Source organism: Ptiloglossa arizonensis, chromosome 3 (genome assembly GCF_051014685.1).
Source record: "Ptiloglossa arizonensis isolate GNS036 chromosome 3, iyPtiAriz1_principal, whole genome shotgun sequence".
NCBI lineage: Eukaryota > Metazoa > Arthropoda > Insecta > Hymenoptera > Colletidae > Ptiloglossa > Ptiloglossa arizonensis.
The window spans coordinates 22,317,660-22,335,167 of record NC_135050.1 but is presented as its reverse complement, the minus strand read 5'-3'; the positions used below and the strand labels follow the sequence as shown (position 1 = coordinate 22,335,167).

Genomic DNA, 17,508 nt, shown 5'->3' with positions numbered 1-17,508 from the left:
TAGTATTTTCAAGGTTCCCCTCTATTACGTGGGAAAAGTGGCTTTTCGGTACGGTCACTGCGAAATGTTTCCAAGGTTTTGTAAGAATTCAATGAAAACGGTAGGAGCGACCAGCACGTGTGACAAAATAGGAGAAACGAAAAGGAAACGAAAGTATGGTATTTGCACTTGTTTCTCGAGTAAATTGTGTTTGCTGCGGATATTGGAAACTGAAGGAGGTTCGCGAGAAAGAGTTCTATGAAATGCCAAGGATGAAGGAGATTCCACATTTTTCTCTTTATTTCTTAACATTACGATAAGAATGTACAACAAGCGAACGTTTATCAAACCGAGGATGAATTTGAAGGATATAGTAGTTTAAGTGTTGCAATAAAATAAAATTTTACTAGAGAAGTTCTCGAGATTTTTTTTTCACATAATTTAAAAATCATTGCAAACAAATTATTCGTTAAAAATATTAATAAAATTCATGGAGTTCGATTTTGCTCGTATTTGATTCTCAGTTAACGTTGGAGAAAGTTATTTTTACGAGAAACGCAAACCGGAAGAAATACCTATAACTGCGAATCAGCAAAAATTTATGGCATGCAATGGTCTGTGAACATAGTTGCGGATGTTTTGTCCAAGGAAATGACGGTGAAGCTTTTATGTCGTCATAAAATGAGGAATTAGTTTCTTGTGTATCGAGACACATACCGGTTATACCTTAACGTTTACAACTCGTTGAGGTTAATGAACTGTGCCCGGTTCATTAAATTTCTAAACGTTAACCTAAGATAATTGTTTGTGCATTTTACAAAGCGTTAATTTGAAATAAGAATTTTCTGTAATTATAAAGTATATAATGCAGATCTGTGATCATGTTTTCCACTATCGCTAAAATTTTGTTGTCTATGATAAGAAGATGAAAACCTTTACTGAAGTGCAGTAAAGAAACGATCACGATTTTATGCAGATACTTGTGTGTATTCTGTTTTATCGACAGTAATTCGATATACGAGTTACTATAGATGTCGCTATGTTATTGACTAACTTTCGGAATAACAATTTATCATTGAAAGAAATGTTTACCTTGTTACTACTTATTAATATTTATGTGAGTTATATAAATAGTTACGACAGTCAGAACAGCATTGTTATCTTTATACTCTTGCATTTAAAATATATTCGAAGTAATTTATTTAAAATTCCAACCTTGAACGAAGTAATAATGAAACATAAGTGAGGCTTAAGGACGTATCATACAAGGTATGAAACGTTTGCAATTTTTAAACAAATGAAATTGTGGAGTAATATTTTACATTTTTAAGATTACAATTTGAAAATTATTTTAAAGAATTACAAATAACGTTTTGTTGACGTAGTAAACAAATTTATGCAAACAAGTTCACATTGTGTCAGTTTTTAAATTTGTTACCACCTGTTGTTACGATAATAATCACATTCAAATTTTCTCAGCGCGCGATTCGCCAGGTGATTGCCATTTGCCGCGTGGCATGTCCGAAAACTCACGAAATTTGCCGATCCTGTGGAACTGACGCATCGAAGCGCCAGTTGTATGTCGGACTCGGTGCCGATCGTGTCGTGGCTGTCGTTCTTCTAATCGGTGAGTAACTTTGTTCTTCTAACACACGCGTCTTTCGTTTTTCTTCGTGTGCACCTGTTCCTTTTCCAATTATACGACTGTTTAAAAGATCTAAATATTATTCTTGCCAAGGTTCTTCACCTGTCAGTATTTTTGCTTTTTCTTTGCTTTGCGATAATTATCGTTTCGTTGAGTACAAACACGTATAGACACAGTGATCCAAAAAGGCGGAAAAATTGTTTCTTGTAGACTTCTTCGTTCGTATTTTCTTTATGAATAACGCTCGCAATTGTACATAACCATACAATTTACAATCTTTCTTCTGTAATTTCAACTTTTGTGTTGGTAATCATCCCTTCATGTACATGCTTATTTCGACGTACACCGGTTACTATAGGAAACTATTATGCAATTTAGGAAGGTGACGCTCAGTTTGATAATATTAAATATATTAGATACAGTAGTGATATAACGATGACGTTTGTTACGCTTCGACTGTGGAACTTTATCGTGGGATTGCAGGTGGAAGAATCATTGTCGAATTTTCATTACTATGCTTTGTATATCAATTTGGAAATCGTTGATTGGACAACAATGTCATCGCTCGTTCGCGGTGCGTTGCATATATACCTGTTTATGTTTACAAATAGACAACGTGCGAAAAACATCGAATAGAAGGTTAACGAGAGACTGAAATCCAGCAACATATGTTTCATACATTATCATTATTACTGTTATTTATTCATCTGTGCTGCACATGAAGTAGACCATCTACAAACGTGATTTGATTTTCATTCCGATATTTACAAAAAATAAAAAATTCATAATTTTATTTTTTTTTACTTCTTATATCGAATCATTGGTGACTAATTGTAGATTGTTAATGTCCAAACATCTCATATTTTTTGCTTTGAAATCAGAATTAACTTTTTTACCCTAACATGGGTGTTCTATATTATTTAAACGACACTTGTTAAAAATTGTAAAGAAAATATTACTTCATGAAAATAATTATTAAGGATGAATAGCCATGATATCGAGTATCAAATGATGACATCATAGAGGTAGATATTGTTATATCTTCAAGCGCAAATATTCGTTTTTTAAAATTATAAATTTATTACGTTGAATTTGTTTGTGTATCAAATTTTGCTACGACAATATTCGTTTAAAAAATGGAAAAATATTCATTTCAAAATAATTGAGAACTTTTTATTTAAAGTCGCGGAGACTTAAATAACCTCTCATGACTTTTTACGTTTTAATACTTTGTAGCTGTTTCTCATACTAATTGGGTTAGGAGAACATGATATACACCAGTTTCTTGCATCGTCCGTGAAAATTTTCCTGAGAACAGGGAATAGACGTGTGTCTCAGATACTTCGTTTTTTCGTAGCGTGAACGACTTACATTTGTAAACCGTTAACATCTAAATGACTTTATTTTTCCACAATTTATCTTGCGAAGAATTATATCTAATTAAATCATGTTTCTAGTAGCGGTACAAGTATCAATTAATCGTGGTATTACGCTTCGTTTATTAGTTAAAACCAACCACTGCTTAAAACACCGTGCTTCTGTTCATTATTATTTCATTGTCAATCGCTAATCAATTAATATAACTTTTGAAGGTGGTGTGCTGTACACGCGTGTAACGCACTACTTGGACGATCATTATTGTTGAAGGCAACACTCATTACGTATCGGGGGCTATGATATAATAACAGGCAATATACAGGGTGTTCGACTTTTCTATGCATTATTCGATGAAAGAATTCTCGTCACAAAATGCTTTCTTTAAGACAGGATATAACGTCTAGTATACATGTTCTTATAAACATATAAAGTAGTCCCACTCGTGTCGATTAGGTTTTTCTTTTTCTAAAATAGGTATGTATGTTAGAATAAGGTTCTTTAAATTGAATATTACAAGTTGGGTTAGGTCTAGATTACATAGTACAGTAGAATATCAAATAAAAGGTCATCCAAGTAAACAGCTTTCTCTTCAGTTGTACGTGAAAAAACAAATAGTCGCGTTAGCAACGTTAAGTGAGACACTCGTTATATAGAAGTGGGAGAATGACAGACGAATAACCGTGTGGCACGTATTGTATTATTGTTCCGCCGGACGACGATGTAAAACGTGCGATAGTTTTCTTACAATTGCAAGAGGATTTGGAGAGTGGAACGAAGGTGCACAAGTGCGCGAAAGCGGACGATCCAGTGCCGGTGAATTAGCGTGTGAATCGTATGCGTCTTCCTTCCCTGTATATGTATCTGATAGCCACAAAAAAAAAAGAAAAAAATCCCGGTCTCTTCGTGCATGATGAAAGCTCGTTTGGGTTCGTCTACCGACGTGCGAGGATGCGTGTACTTTGCGATTACGAAGCACTCATTTAGAAACAATGAATTTTTTTCCACCACACCTGCCTCTGTTATCGAGTTACAAAATTCTGTTCTGTTTGATCACGTGTCTTTACCGAACATTGAGAACCCGTATAATTGATCTGGCATGTGTCCGTATTTATCAGCTTTCAAATAATTCATATTTATACATGATGTTATATCATATTACTCAATATTTATTGAAGTATTATTATTCGCACGAAATGTTTGACGCAATCGACCTTCCACGTATCGTTCTGCTCTGGGTTTTAGAACTCGGTGTGTTGTTTGTAAACCGTGTATCAAAGGATTAATGTAATTGGTTGGGAAGTGACCCAGAAACGTACCGCGCCATCTATCTTTTATTTGTACACTTATACGCTTCTTATATTTGAGCGTAAAGAGGATCGTGTTGGGTTTCTAAATACACGCGTGGGAGTTGTTAATGAAGCCGGTTTCGATCAGCTGACGAATTAATTACGGAACAAAACGTCAGTAGTGTGTCCTTAATCGTGACACCGAGTCGAGGCTAACGATTCCCCGGGATCCTCGGTCGAGCGATCGCAGTGGCATGAGTCACTGACAACATGATTCTCTCGTCTCACGATATCGGATATGGGAGCGAACGATCCTTTTTCCGTGATTACGTAACGGAGTCTCAATCGCCGGTTGTAATTATCTCAACGATGCGAACTGAACGACACGGACGACAAGAGGACCTTCCGGAGATGCAAATGACTATTGATCAAACGACTTTATCGATTGGATCTCCGTGCATTGTTTTCGTACTAGTACAAAGCGATACGTACGTAGGCAGAAGTGTTGCAGTAAATCTGTATTTATTTCTTGGATTCCTAGATGTCGTTGGGACATTCGACGTTGCATTCCTTTTGTTATAATACTTTTTTTAAATTAGAAGCTTTCCAAATAATGTTCATATTTTCATACGAGATCAATTACTATTTTTCAAACAACGCGAGACAAACTCATAAATTATAATCGAAGTGTAGCGAGCCCCTCTCCCTTTCCCTCTCTGTGTTCGTGCACACGTGTATGTATACGTATATGTATGTGATTACATAGCGCAGTATGCCACCGCACGCTCGAAATCACATCCCACGATTTAATCTAATCGCTGAAAGCGGTTGATGACGATGACCGCGCGAAGGTTGTTCCAATTAATATTAAATGGCCTGCAAAATGATGATACCACGATTCGTGATGGCATTAACGAACGAAATATGCACGTTACTTTGTACTCGTAACTATGGTTCACAGTACAAGAAAAAAAGAAAACGCCACGAGTAAAATTTGCTTGAGTATATTTAACCAGAAATTTCTCAGTATACGTTGAGATCAATGTTTAATTATGAATGCGAAAACTTATCAAATCGTCGAGTTTGTATTCGTAGAAAGTAAACTTTCGAAATACATTTGAATTGCGTCGTAAGGAGAAATGAAATCTACGAGTGCTCGAAGATTCCACGATGTCGTATTTCCAGTATCGAGATTTCCCTTTCCTTCGATCCTGTCTTTTTGTCCAGGGAGAAGACAGGTCGTTGGCCGCGCTTTATGGTCCGAGGTGCCAACGCTCCATTCTAATGTGATCTCCATTGTAAATCCGTTGTCGCGGCTCTTTCCTCTCCGCTTTCGCCATATTTCATGGCTTCGGTGTCAAAACGTGCACTTTGTGGTTAACACCTTCGACTTTTCTACGGTATCGCATCTAATGATCGGCGAGTCTTAAGGTTTTCGTCGAACATGAACTTCTGAAAATTCTTCGAAATTTCGTGCGACACGAAACGTATCTATTACGACCCTATCCCCCCCTGTTCGAGTTCTCTTGAAAACTGTATTACGTGTTGAGTTTGTTGTGTCGATCGTTTTTCGGATTTATTGGCGGAATCGCGTCGGATAAGTGTACGAAACTGGCATAAGCATAACCTTTAATTACACAGTGGGTACGCAACGCATGGACGTAATGCGTAATGAATATATTCGCAGAAGGTAAAGTAGCTGTCCCGGAGTTCGTTGACCATGACGACAGATAGGCGGCTCTTACTTTCTCGCGGTGACTAAACCGAACAGCGCCATGGCAAGACTGTCTAGACGCAGCCTCGGGGCGGATCGTCGATACGCGTGGAAAAACAATGATTCAAGTGTGCTTACCTAGTTTCGTATTCTACTGTCGCCCCAGAGACGGCAAAAATGCATGTGCCTCGAAATTCTCGTCGAAGGGTGCTTTTCTTTTATTTGAAGCTACATAATTTCACGCTCGAATTTTGTTGGGAAACACGTGACCACTGACGCGTGTCTCCTTGTTCCTGACTGTCGGCTCCACCTGCTGCTTCCTGCTTCCTCTCCTGTTTCATTCATTCCATTTTGACGCAGTGTCGGGCGCTGCTTTTCACAACAGACAAAAAAGAAAAAAATAACAGCAAAATCACTATGTAATGGCGATAAAGAACGAAGCGTAATTGAACACGAAGTATATATATCAAGGATTAAAGTTTAATTCGAATAAGTTGTTCCTTATTGAGTTACCGTTAATCGTCTTGTCAGATAAACGATTTATAATAGGGTTTAGTATTATTACAAAACAAGGGAGAAAGGCCGCATGATCTTGCAGAAGTAATGATGCCACAGCTACGTATTACCGTTTTTTTTTTATAGAGTATAAGGTGAACGAACCGATACCAGCAATTCCCTCCTTTGATCATTTTTGCTGCACTGATATAGAAATTTGTTTCTATCTAATTTCTGTTAACGGGATTTCAATTGATGTTTCAAACTATATAATCCAAAGCAACGTTACTGTATTAATATAACGGTAATCATTTGTCGAAGTAGTTGTTAAGAAAGTAGCAATTAAATTTTTACCCATTTGATAATAAAATATCTTCCAGATGTTGTACAATTTTCGTTAGGTTCATTATTTATTAGTCGATCAATCATTTCAATGAATTACACCGATAGAAATCCATGGATGAATACGATGCAATCTTGGTTCATGTTTCAAGGATCGATGCAAGGATCTACCGGTTGCTTTTACCGTTACGATACTCCTAACGGGATGCTGGGAATGCGACGACAGAGGGAACTAGCCGAAACGATTCCTTTCTCGCGCTTTCTAGATCAGCCATGCGAACGATCGACTGATATTCGCAATGAATTCTCGTCTAAACTATCGATTATTAATCATTTTTACGCATTTTGTGGCACACTACGGTAATTGTTTACAGGTGCTCTGCAATGGTTATTTAATGGTTATTTGTAACAAAAAATATTAGCAAGGTGTGTACAAATAATAATTACTTAAGAGGCTTTAAATAATATCGTTTTATAAACAACTCGATATCGCACAAGCATATGTTTGGGCTCTCTTGAGTGATAATTAAAGGAAACATAATTTAATTCTCAGATCTTACTAACATTAAACTTCAGAACGTAATAGTACATGATTAATGATTGCATTTCAGAACATAATGATGCTAAACTTCGGTTTAGGTTTAGAACGTAATAGTATGTGTTTCCAGACATTGTTTCAGAACGTAGTAATACGTGATCTGTTGTTCTAGTCTAGACGTGGAACGCAATAGTATAATTGTATCAAGACGCAGCAACATGGAATTTCAGGTTAGGTTTAGGACGTAGTAGCACACAATGCTTCTAAGTCTTTAAGACGCGTTAATACACAATCCTGGTATTAAACTTTGGAAAGCATTATAGCTTCGTCATCTATGGATAGTTAATAAATTTGCAAATTTACCATCGTATCGTTATGCGATACGAAATTTATAGCCGATTTCTCAAGAAGACGTACAATTCGATGTTTGTCGTTAAACATACTGTATACCGGAAAGCATCGGTACGAGATTCAATGACAGGAACGCAATACGCCGACAAGAACGTAGCAGTACGTGTTAAAACGATGGCGTGTTAACGTCGGGCCTTTAATTTCGTTAGAAAAGTGCGTTTGGGCGCATTTTCCTCTCTTCGTTCGCGAGTCGTTTCACGCAATTCCGTGGCGCAGCACGTCACGCTGGACAAGTGCAGCGTGCCGCTTCAGAGCGCGCCACTTTGATCCGCAACGGTGTTTTCAAAATTCTGTCACGCTGGTCTGGGCGCTCGTGCAACAACTGTATATCGGTTCGTGACGACCTTTGCTCGTTCAGTGACTGTCATCCGTTTAATATATATTAAATACATAGGACACGAATAATACACTTATACCTAAACGCACGAAACAATCGACGTAGAATACAGTCACTTTTTATCATCGATCAAATTAACGATTAGCGGAATATCCTCCGTTCTTGACAGGTAACAAACATTTTTCATTGTCACCGTAACTATTTTCGGCGTTACTCTCACTGGTTTTATTTTCACCGCGATAACGTTGCCCAGGGTATCGATAAAAATCCAGCAATTTCGAGCATGTACGATTCTCGAAATAATACGTCAAAGAACCCCGATAACCGTTGACAGTTCTGTAAACGATTCGAGAATGTATTCTCTCGTTTGTCGTCGATCGAATTAACAATCGACATTTTTTGTCGCTACGATCGTAACAATTTTCGGTGTTACCTTTCACCGGTCTTATCTTTGTCGCGATAACGTCGTGTAGCGTGCCGATAAAAATCCAGCAATTTCAAGCATCTACGATTCTCGGAATAATACGTCGGTCGGTAGTCAAGGATCCACGATAACTGTTAACAATCCTGCGAACGATTCGAGCGTCTCGAAAGTTCGGTGCACGAGCGTCTGGTTAATTTCATTCTTGCCTTGAATGCATCGCGCGGAACGTCGGATGCTGTTAGTGGGGTAAACGGTGCTGTGAAATAGAATTGGGATTCGTCAGGTAACGTTGGCTCGAAGCAGCGATGCCGTCGCGCGCGAAACACGTGGCGGGACTCGTTGTTAAATTTTGCGTTGGTGTCACGTCCTTCATTAACAGCCTCTGTTCCCTCGAGGGTCGCTTTAAATCCCCATCGAGCGGCATTAACGGTGGCAGTTCTAATGCTTCCTACATCAATAATACTGTGCAACCCGATACTACCACGACGTCTAATCTTTTGCGAAACGGAAACAACGGCGAGACAGTGAACCGTTTTCTATTTTCTAGCGATTTATTCATCCGAATAATTTATTAACCGAACAATGATACTAAAGTTCCGATTTTTCAAAATTAATAAATAGAAAATGTAGGATGGAAATCTTTTTCTACGAAACTTCGTTTTCGAGATAATCGTTCGTGAACATCATCCGTTCGGTTGCGTTAAACATTACCATCGCGTGACTATAATCTACCTTCGTGCAAGCTCTAATAAGACCGCCCCTACTTAAGAATAATTAAAAAGTTTACCGGTTTCCAGTTCTTATTGCGTTATTAGAATTACAATGTCGCTAATATCGGTAAATTGAATACACGTACCAAAAATGGAAATATATAAAATTTACCAAATTATTTATAATCATAATTACTGAAATAAATTCTGTCAACGACCGGATTAGTATTAAAATTATAAACACACAACTTAATAATATTTAAGCATCGCGATAAGATTTCATAAGTAAAGTTTTTACTGTACGAAAATTCTTAATCAATTCACCAATTATCCGAACTATCTATATTTGCCCTAGAGAGTATCGATGAATTTGTCAAACGTTTCTACGATCTGAGTCGTAAGTTTTCAATCGTTCGGAACGTGGAGTAATATTTAAAAATGAACAAATTTGAATTTCAAGAACAAAATTTCAACTTTCAATCGTTCGAACTCCGTCCTTCTGCGGTGAACAACCCGCGCGAGGCGACCATGGCATCGAACTTCACCCGACCACCCTGTATATTAATTGCAATGGTATTGCATTCTTTCGCAGAGGAGCAAGAAACGCGTTTCCACGACTATTAGCGATTCGCCTCGCATCACGGCGACTCGGTTAAGGAATTTTCCTCCTCATTTGCAATTCTGCGACCGGAAACCCGAAGACTGTTCCTTTCACCGGAAATCTTCCTCCGGCTCGGGTGAAAGTGGCGGCGTTGTCTCGAATTTGTAGACATCTCGTACCTCACGACATAATAGGTTGCACAATTATTCCACACGCGAGGTAAGTGTAATTGGGTGCACGTGACCGCGGTGCAAATATAAATATAGTCCCGGTTCCTCTTCGCTGTGTAATCGCTAATAATGTTCATTATTACCAGAAGAAACTCGGTAGAACGAAATCTCTGTTGTTAGCTGCACGTTAGCTGCAGGTCGACAACATAAAGCTTCCTGATCAGTGGCTGGGAAGTGTTTACTTTTAACGAGTAATTTTCGCTACATCCTGAATTCTTGCTTAAGTGTTTCCCGCTTGTTTCGTTGCAGAGCGTAAGCAAGTATGGAGAACCAGCAGGTATGGGTGCGGGACCCCCAGGAGGGTTTCATAATTGGAAAGTTCGTGGACATGGTCGATGGGGATGCGCTGATCATGCCGCTGGAACCAAAATATTTACAACGCACCTGCCCACTGGATGAGGTTTATCCTGCCGGGGAGTACACCAAAGACGTCGAAGACAATTGTAATTAAATCACTAAGGATAATACGGTCATTCCGTTTCTAGTTATTGTTCAAGGAACATCGGTCAAATGACAATTCTCTATTTCGATGAAACGTGACACGCAGAGGAAGGAAAAATATTAGATACTTTCTTTTAGTTTCTTTTTTTATTGATTAATACTCGTGACGAAAGAAATGATAACTGTTCACAATTTCGGAGATAAAGTATTTGTTTAGTTAAACATCTTAGAAACTAATGGAGATAGGAAGTAGGTCTGAATACAAATTTAAGTAATTCGTGGTTAGTACACAAATTAGGAAGTGTAGGTCTGAATACAGATTTAAGTAAGTCGTGGGTGGTACATAAATCAAGTCCTTCGAATCGGTTGTTCTTTGTTCAATTTTAAAAATGATACCCGACGTTTATTCGTAGCCTACGAATATCTATAAAATATTGGAATATTGAATTATTCGAATAACCTTGGTTGTACTTTTAAGAAACGGTCGACGAATAGCACGAATTCAGTGTTAAATGTATACAGTGAATTCCGGTTGTACCGCCATTCATTTGGGTCAAACATTAAGGAATAAACTGCTTATAAAAGTAACTGTAAAACTTCGCATAATTGGGGCATCCGCTCAGTCGGGACAAAGTGTTCTGACCCCGATACGACTCAATTAACGAAATCTATTGTAATGTCTTCTATTTCCTTTTCGTTCCGATTGTTATATTTTTCGTTTAACTTTAACTTTGGAATATTTATCTCTCTCTTTTTTTTTGCTCCTACGGGTGTATCGAAGATATCTGACAAAAATTTATTCTTTTCTTATCTTCTCCACAAGTTTCAGAATACAACACATCGAATCGTATCTATCCATTTTTATCGCTCGCACGCATCGGATATTTGCTCTTTCGTTATTTATCCATTAATTCGCGATGTAGATAAGACATATTTCACGATGATGTTTCCGTAGACCGGAAACCGAGATTTATCGATGCATCCGCCGTGAGCAAGGATGTCGAAGTTCCACCCGGTTCTCGAGGTGGTTCTCGCACTTTTCAAAATCCACTTTCACCGGGATTGCTCTGTTTTTTTTTATGTTTTCAGGTGCTCTGATGTACCTGAACGAGGCCACGCTACTGAACAATGTGCGGACACGTTATTTCAAGGACAGAATATACGTGAGTAATAAATCTGCGTAGATTGAAATACGACTTTCAAAACAATTCGGGTACCATGTTTCCGGACAATTTAGGGAAATGAGTGAAATTTTGGAAATGAAAGAAGTAACATTAGCGAACCAATGTTAAGTCGTACACTCGTTCGATCCGGTCTCTTATAGGATTTAATCTTGTTCTTTATTGTTCGATCGATAAAAATTATAATGTAATTGGTTCATCTATCCTCCAATTGTTTTGAACAGTGTATTACTAATATTTGACCCGCATATATCTATTAAGATGCACAAAATCGTATATGCCGATATTCTCGTTGAATGACTAATGTTATATGACATTCCACAGACCTATGTTGCCAATATCTTAATCGCTGTAAATCCTTATTGCGAAGTGAAAAATCTATATTCACCTCAGACGATTAAAGCTTATCAAGGCAAGTCATTGGGAGAAACGCCGCCGCATGTTTTTGCCATTGGTGAGTATATTCTCAGTTGTTACCGAAATTAAAAATTTACATTTCTTTACCGAAATATTAACTGTAATTCCTTTTTCAGCTGACAAAGCATTCAGAGATATGAAAGTGTTAAGACAGTCGCAGAGTATCATCGTTTCCGGTGAATCCGGAGCTGGCAAGACCGAATCGACGAAATATCTTCTTCGGTATCTATGCGATTTGTGGGGGGCCAAGGCCGGACCGATTGAACAGAAAATTTTGGACGGTACATTTTGTTGAGCAATACTGTAGCACTGAACAAAGTAATTTATCATTATATAGCATATACCATTATTAATTCTTAATTAGCAAATGAAGTATTAGACGTTTAGATTTTTATAATACAATGCCAAAAATAATTAAATTATCGTTCGTTTAACCGACGTTTGTAGCTCGGTAACCGACGTTTGTGTTCTGTAAGAGTTGCACATTCGATAAAACTATTGATATATTGAATACATAGTATTTAATGTTACTCGTTGGAAGATGTAATCTAAAAGAGTAGGAGAACGAGAGGACTGGAATTTAATTAGGAATGTGCATTATAGCATTATATTCAATCGGAAATACACTCCAAAATTTGGTTCATTTTTTAATTCTCCACGTAGTTGTTTACAGGAGTATATCACAATTAGATGAGCTAAGTAGAGTATTATGTTCTTAAATTATTTAGCAAATCCTGTGTTGGAAGCCTTTGGAAATGCGAAGACCAAACGGAACAACAACAGCTCGCGTTTTGGCAAATTCATGGAGGTACACTTCGACTCAAAATGTCAAGTGGTTGGCGGTTACATATCTCACTATCTTCTGGAAAAGTCGAGGGTATGCCTTCAAAGCTCTGACGAGAGAAATTATCACGTTTTCTATATGATGTGCGCTGGTGCGCCTCCTGAACTTCGAGCGAAACTTGGAATTACGAAACCGGATGACTTCAACTATCTGAGGAACGGTTGCACACAGTACTTTTGTAACAACGAGTCGGCGAAAAAACTGAACGACGCTCAAAAGAGTCATGACCAAATATCGAAAGGTAGTTTGGACGATCCAATCCTGGACGATGCCGAAGGTTTCAATGCCATTGACCAGGTAAATAAACATCGTGACCATTGTTCAATTTTCAGTAGACTTGTTTGATTGATTTTCTATTAGAAATTCTTAACTGGTTTGCCTCTTGGTAAATAAAATTCTTTTCGCAATCAAGTTCTTAGAGATTTTATAAATTTTAAGTAACGATGATATTAATCCACGTTCTCTTCTTTTTTGCCGATTGGATAATTTTTTGCAACGCAGGAAAAAGCAACGGTAATTTGTTTGTTTTGTAAACAACCTCCGTACATTTTTCATCTCGTACGAATTTTTTAATTTTTTATTGTTGATTGTATTTCATTCATTCACACATAGAATAGCGGAAATATTTTGCCCTTTTTCTCTCACAAAGCTCGCAGATTACGAAAGAAGCTTTGGATTTATGCAATTTTGTTTACGCAATATCGTCCTCATTTACTTTAAATGTATTTTTCACAAAGGCTTTAACGCGACTCGGTTTGACTGAAGCGGAAAGGATGGAAATTTACACGATGGTGGCTGCGGTGCTTCATCTTGGAAATATCACATTCGAAGATAATCCTGAGGATACAAAAGGTGGATCCAAAATATGTGCTAGTTCCGAGAGAGCGGTGTTGATGTCCGCTAAATTGTTAGGTGTTGATCCTGAAGAGCTCAGACAGGCTTTGGTTTCCAAGGTGATGCAGACTAGTCGCGGGGGTATCAAAGGAACGGTTATCATGTAAGTTTGTAAAAATTATAAAGAATAGAAGAAAGGTAATAAATGTTTATTGTCTTCTGTTTTTAGGGTACCGTTGAAAGTTTACGAAGCCAACAATGCTAGGGACGCTCTGGCCAAAGCCATTTATAGTAAACTGTTTGATCATATTGTAAGTCGTATCAATAAAAGTATTCCTTTTAAAGCTTCGAGCTATTACATTGGTGTCTTAGATATCGCAGGTTTTGGTACGTATGAGATTTATTTATACACTATGCTCTAATATCTTTAAACATTATCATTATCAGTGTTGTTCTTTCACAGAGTATTTCAAAGTAAACAGTTTCGAACAGTTCTGTATAAACTATTGCAATGAAAAATTGCAACAATTTTTCAACGAGAGGATCTTGAAGTACGAACAAGACCTTTACGCGAGGGAGTCTCTTAACGTACCCAAGATATCTTATGTCGACAATCAAGATTGCATTGGTAAATATTATTTTGAGATCCGTTCGACAACGTGAAAGCAAAGCATAACCTTCAGCTTGAATTTTCAGATTTAATCGAGTCGAGGAACATGGGAGTTTTCAGTTTATTGGACGAGGAATCGAAATTACCGACTCACAGCTTCGCGCATTTCACCAGTGAGGTTCATCGGGTTTGGAATGGCCATTTCAGAATAACTTTGCCGAGAACTTCGCGTTTGAAGGCCCATAGAGAATTGCGCGACGATGAAGGATTTGTAATTCGTCATTATGCCGGTGGAGTCTGTTATCAAACGGTATACTATTGTGTTTCTATAATCATTTACTATACGCAATCTCTGGCATCGTATATGATACTATTAAACAATTTTTCACACATGCAGAATCAATTTATCGAGAAAAACAATGATGCGTTACACGCTTCTTTGGAAGCATTGATTCAGGAAAGCAACACCAAATTCCTTAGAACTCAATTTGCCAACAACTCGAGTCAGAAAGGAAAACTTACCTTCATCAGCGTTGGTAGTAAATTCAAAACTCAGCTAGGGGAGCTGATGGATAAATTAAAGAGCAATGTAAATTTCTTTTGCTGATGCGTTTATTACAATACTATCATTTTTCGCTAGATTCTGAAAGATTGCTATATTAAAATTCTTTTTCAGGGAACAAACTTTATTCGTTGCATTAAACCCAATAACGACATGGTAGCTCACCAGTTCGATGGAAACAGTATTTTGGGACAGCTTCGTTGTTCAGGGATGACGTCTGTTTTGGAGCTTATGGAGCACGGCTATCCTAGCAGAGTTCCGTTTCAGGAACTCTATAACATGTACAAATCTTATCTTCCACCGGAGTTAGTTACATTAGAACCTAGGTTCTTCTGCGAAGCATTGCTTCACAGCTTGAAATTGAACAAGAAGGACTTTAAGTTTGGAATTACTAGAGTCTTCTTCAAACCAGGAAAGTTCGCTGAATTCGATAAGATCATGAAATCGGATCCTGAAAACTTACAGAAACTGGTAGCTAATGTGAAGAAATGGCTCCTTAAATCCCGATGGAACAAAATGCAATTTTGTGCTCTTTCTGTGATCAAACTGAAGAACAAGATTATTTATCGCAGACATCATCTAATCATTCTCCAAAAAACAGCGAGAATGTATATAGCCAAGAAACAGCATCGACCTCGTATAAAAGGAATCTTAAAGATAAAGAACTTGAAGACACAACTTATTGGAATGGAGGAGACGTCGAAACAGTTGAAGGATCGCGAGAAGTCAATGAACAATATAAAGAGACTCCAAAACGATTTAGAAGCGGCAATCAAGAAGATCAAGAATAACACGAGAATAAAACCGGCAGAAATTGATTCTCTTTATTCAAATTTAGTTAATGAGGTGAACAAACAAATGGCGTCGCTACAAGATATGGTCAAACAGCAGAAGATTGCCGAGGAACAAGCGAAATTGAGGAAGATCCAGCAAGAGTTAGAACTTCAGAAACAGCGGAAGGAAGAAGAGGAACGAAAGAAAAGGGAGGAAGAAGAAAATAGGAGAAAGAAACACGATATCGAGATGAGAAGGAAAGTCGAAGAAGAACAGAAGAGGAAGCAAGAATTAGAGGACCAGAAAGCTGCAGTAATTATTCAAGTATGTATTTTAATTTTCTATAGCTTTATTTCATGTTTACGTGTATCGTTAAGTTAAGTGGGTAATTAAGGATAAAGGTTTTTCTATCTTGTATTTTGTTTTATTTTAACTCATCAGTTTTGAACATAGTTGTACTGTTCGTACACAGAAGTTAAATCTTACATTTTGTTCTCAAGGCTCAAATGGAGAAAGAAGCAATGGAAGAGAACAAGTATCGCGAATTATTAGAACAAGAAAGAAGAGATCACGAATTGGCAGTTAGATTAGCCCAAGAATCAAATGGACAAGTCGAAGATTCACCACCACCTGTGCGAAGGTTTGTTACTTTTTCTTTGTACATATTGATTAATAGATGAATTCTTATACAATGAAAACGTGTCGACATAAACAAGAGTATCTTGATCGATTGACGAATTTTTTTTTCAACATACAATAAGTTCTCATTTTCTTAAACATGTATAGCGGTTCCGATGTACGAGTACCATCGAACAACAACAGGCTAGCAAGGTATTGTAAACATGTTGAGGTTTTCTGCACGTATAACTAACATACGAGTACAAAACTTTCATGGTAAATTAACTCACTAACATGTTTTATTTTAATACTAAAAACTTTGCAGAGTTTTCTGCTGTTTATCGATAAACAACACCGTATCATTTCTCTGCATGATATCTATTTGTTAGATACGTTCCGACTAAAAATGAGAATTGCACGATGAGATACGTAATATCTACACAATCTTGGATAATGTTGTCCTTCATCGGGGAAATTATAAGTGTTCATTCAATGCAAGATACACAGAAAATAAATACTCTAATTCTTGAATGTTTTAACAATAATTATGCTTCGATATATTAATACATTCTTTCGATATTAACTAATATTGTTTAAAACGATAGGTCAGAACAGGTACGCAACAATCAAGCAGCTATGGCTAATAAGAAGTATGATTTATCCAAATGGAAGTACTCCGAATTGCGAGACGCTATAAACACATCGTGTGACATCGAGTTACTAGAGGTAGACATTATTTCAAATTATCTAAGGTTTAACAAGATAAGCAATCGTTCAATAATAAATATTGCAATCGATATCTGTTTCATATAATTCTTTTCACAGGCTTGTCGTCACGAGTTCCATCGAAGATTAAAAGTTTATCACGCCTGGAAAGCGAGAAATCGCAGGAGAACGACCATGGATGAAAATGAAAGAGCGCCAAGGTCTATTATGGAAGCTGGTAAATATTGGGTCAATTTATAAAAATGTATGCTCGATAAAAATGTCTTAAACCGTTTTACTTCCTCTTTTAAACTTCGTTTTCTAACTTTTTGAAGTAGACAATACTTTGAAACTAATAATAATTTCATTGAACATTTATATTATCTCTTAATTTATACATATGCAAATCAAAGATCGATTGTTCAAAATGTAT

At 37.2% G+C, this 17,508-nt stretch overlaps 1 protein-coding gene across 4 annotated transcripts in view; it reads left to right on the top strand.

Annotated features, from left to right (window-relative positions):
* The first annotated feature begins 1,520 nt into the window (after nucleotides 1–1,520).
* The window catches only part of Jar (Myosin heavy chain 95F jaguar), a 17,639-nt gene continuing 1,651 nt past the window's right edge, over nucleotides 1,521–17,508 (top strand). The window contains exons 1-17 of one of the 4 annotated variants that reach the window (XM_076307854.1): nucleotides 1,521–1,606; nucleotides 9,851–10,078; nucleotides 10,339–10,532; nucleotides 11,620–11,693; nucleotides 12,036–12,165; nucleotides 12,245–12,409; nucleotides 12,857–13,269; nucleotides 13,710–13,969; nucleotides 14,036–14,193; nucleotides 14,270–14,434; nucleotides 14,503–14,726; nucleotides 14,814–15,005; nucleotides 15,093–16,076; nucleotides 16,253–16,392; nucleotides 16,539–16,583; nucleotides 16,976–17,096; nucleotides 17,196–17,313. In XM_076307854.1, coding sequence (XP_076163969.1) covers nucleotides 10,352–10,532; nucleotides 11,620–11,693; nucleotides 12,036–12,165; nucleotides 12,245–12,409; nucleotides 12,857–13,269; nucleotides 13,710–13,969; nucleotides 14,036–14,193; nucleotides 14,270–14,434; nucleotides 14,503–14,726; nucleotides 14,814–15,005; nucleotides 15,093–16,076; nucleotides 16,253–16,392; nucleotides 16,539–16,583; nucleotides 16,976–17,096; nucleotides 17,196–17,313 — 3,370 coding nt within the window. In that variant the 5' untranslated portion in view covers nucleotides 1,521–1,606; nucleotides 9,851–10,078; nucleotides 10,339–10,351. Of the gene's footprint in view, nucleotides 1,607–8,162; nucleotides 8,294–9,850; nucleotides 10,079–10,175; nucleotides 10,533–11,619; nucleotides 11,694–12,035; nucleotides 12,166–12,244; nucleotides 12,410–12,856; nucleotides 13,270–13,709; nucleotides 13,970–14,035; nucleotides 14,194–14,269; nucleotides 14,435–14,502; nucleotides 14,727–14,813; nucleotides 15,006–15,092; nucleotides 16,077–16,252; nucleotides 16,393–16,538; nucleotides 16,584–16,975; nucleotides 17,097–17,195; nucleotides 17,314–17,508 lie in introns of those variants that run through there. The other 3 variants (XM_076307856.1, XM_076307855.1, XM_076307857.1) reach the window with 3 other exon arrangements.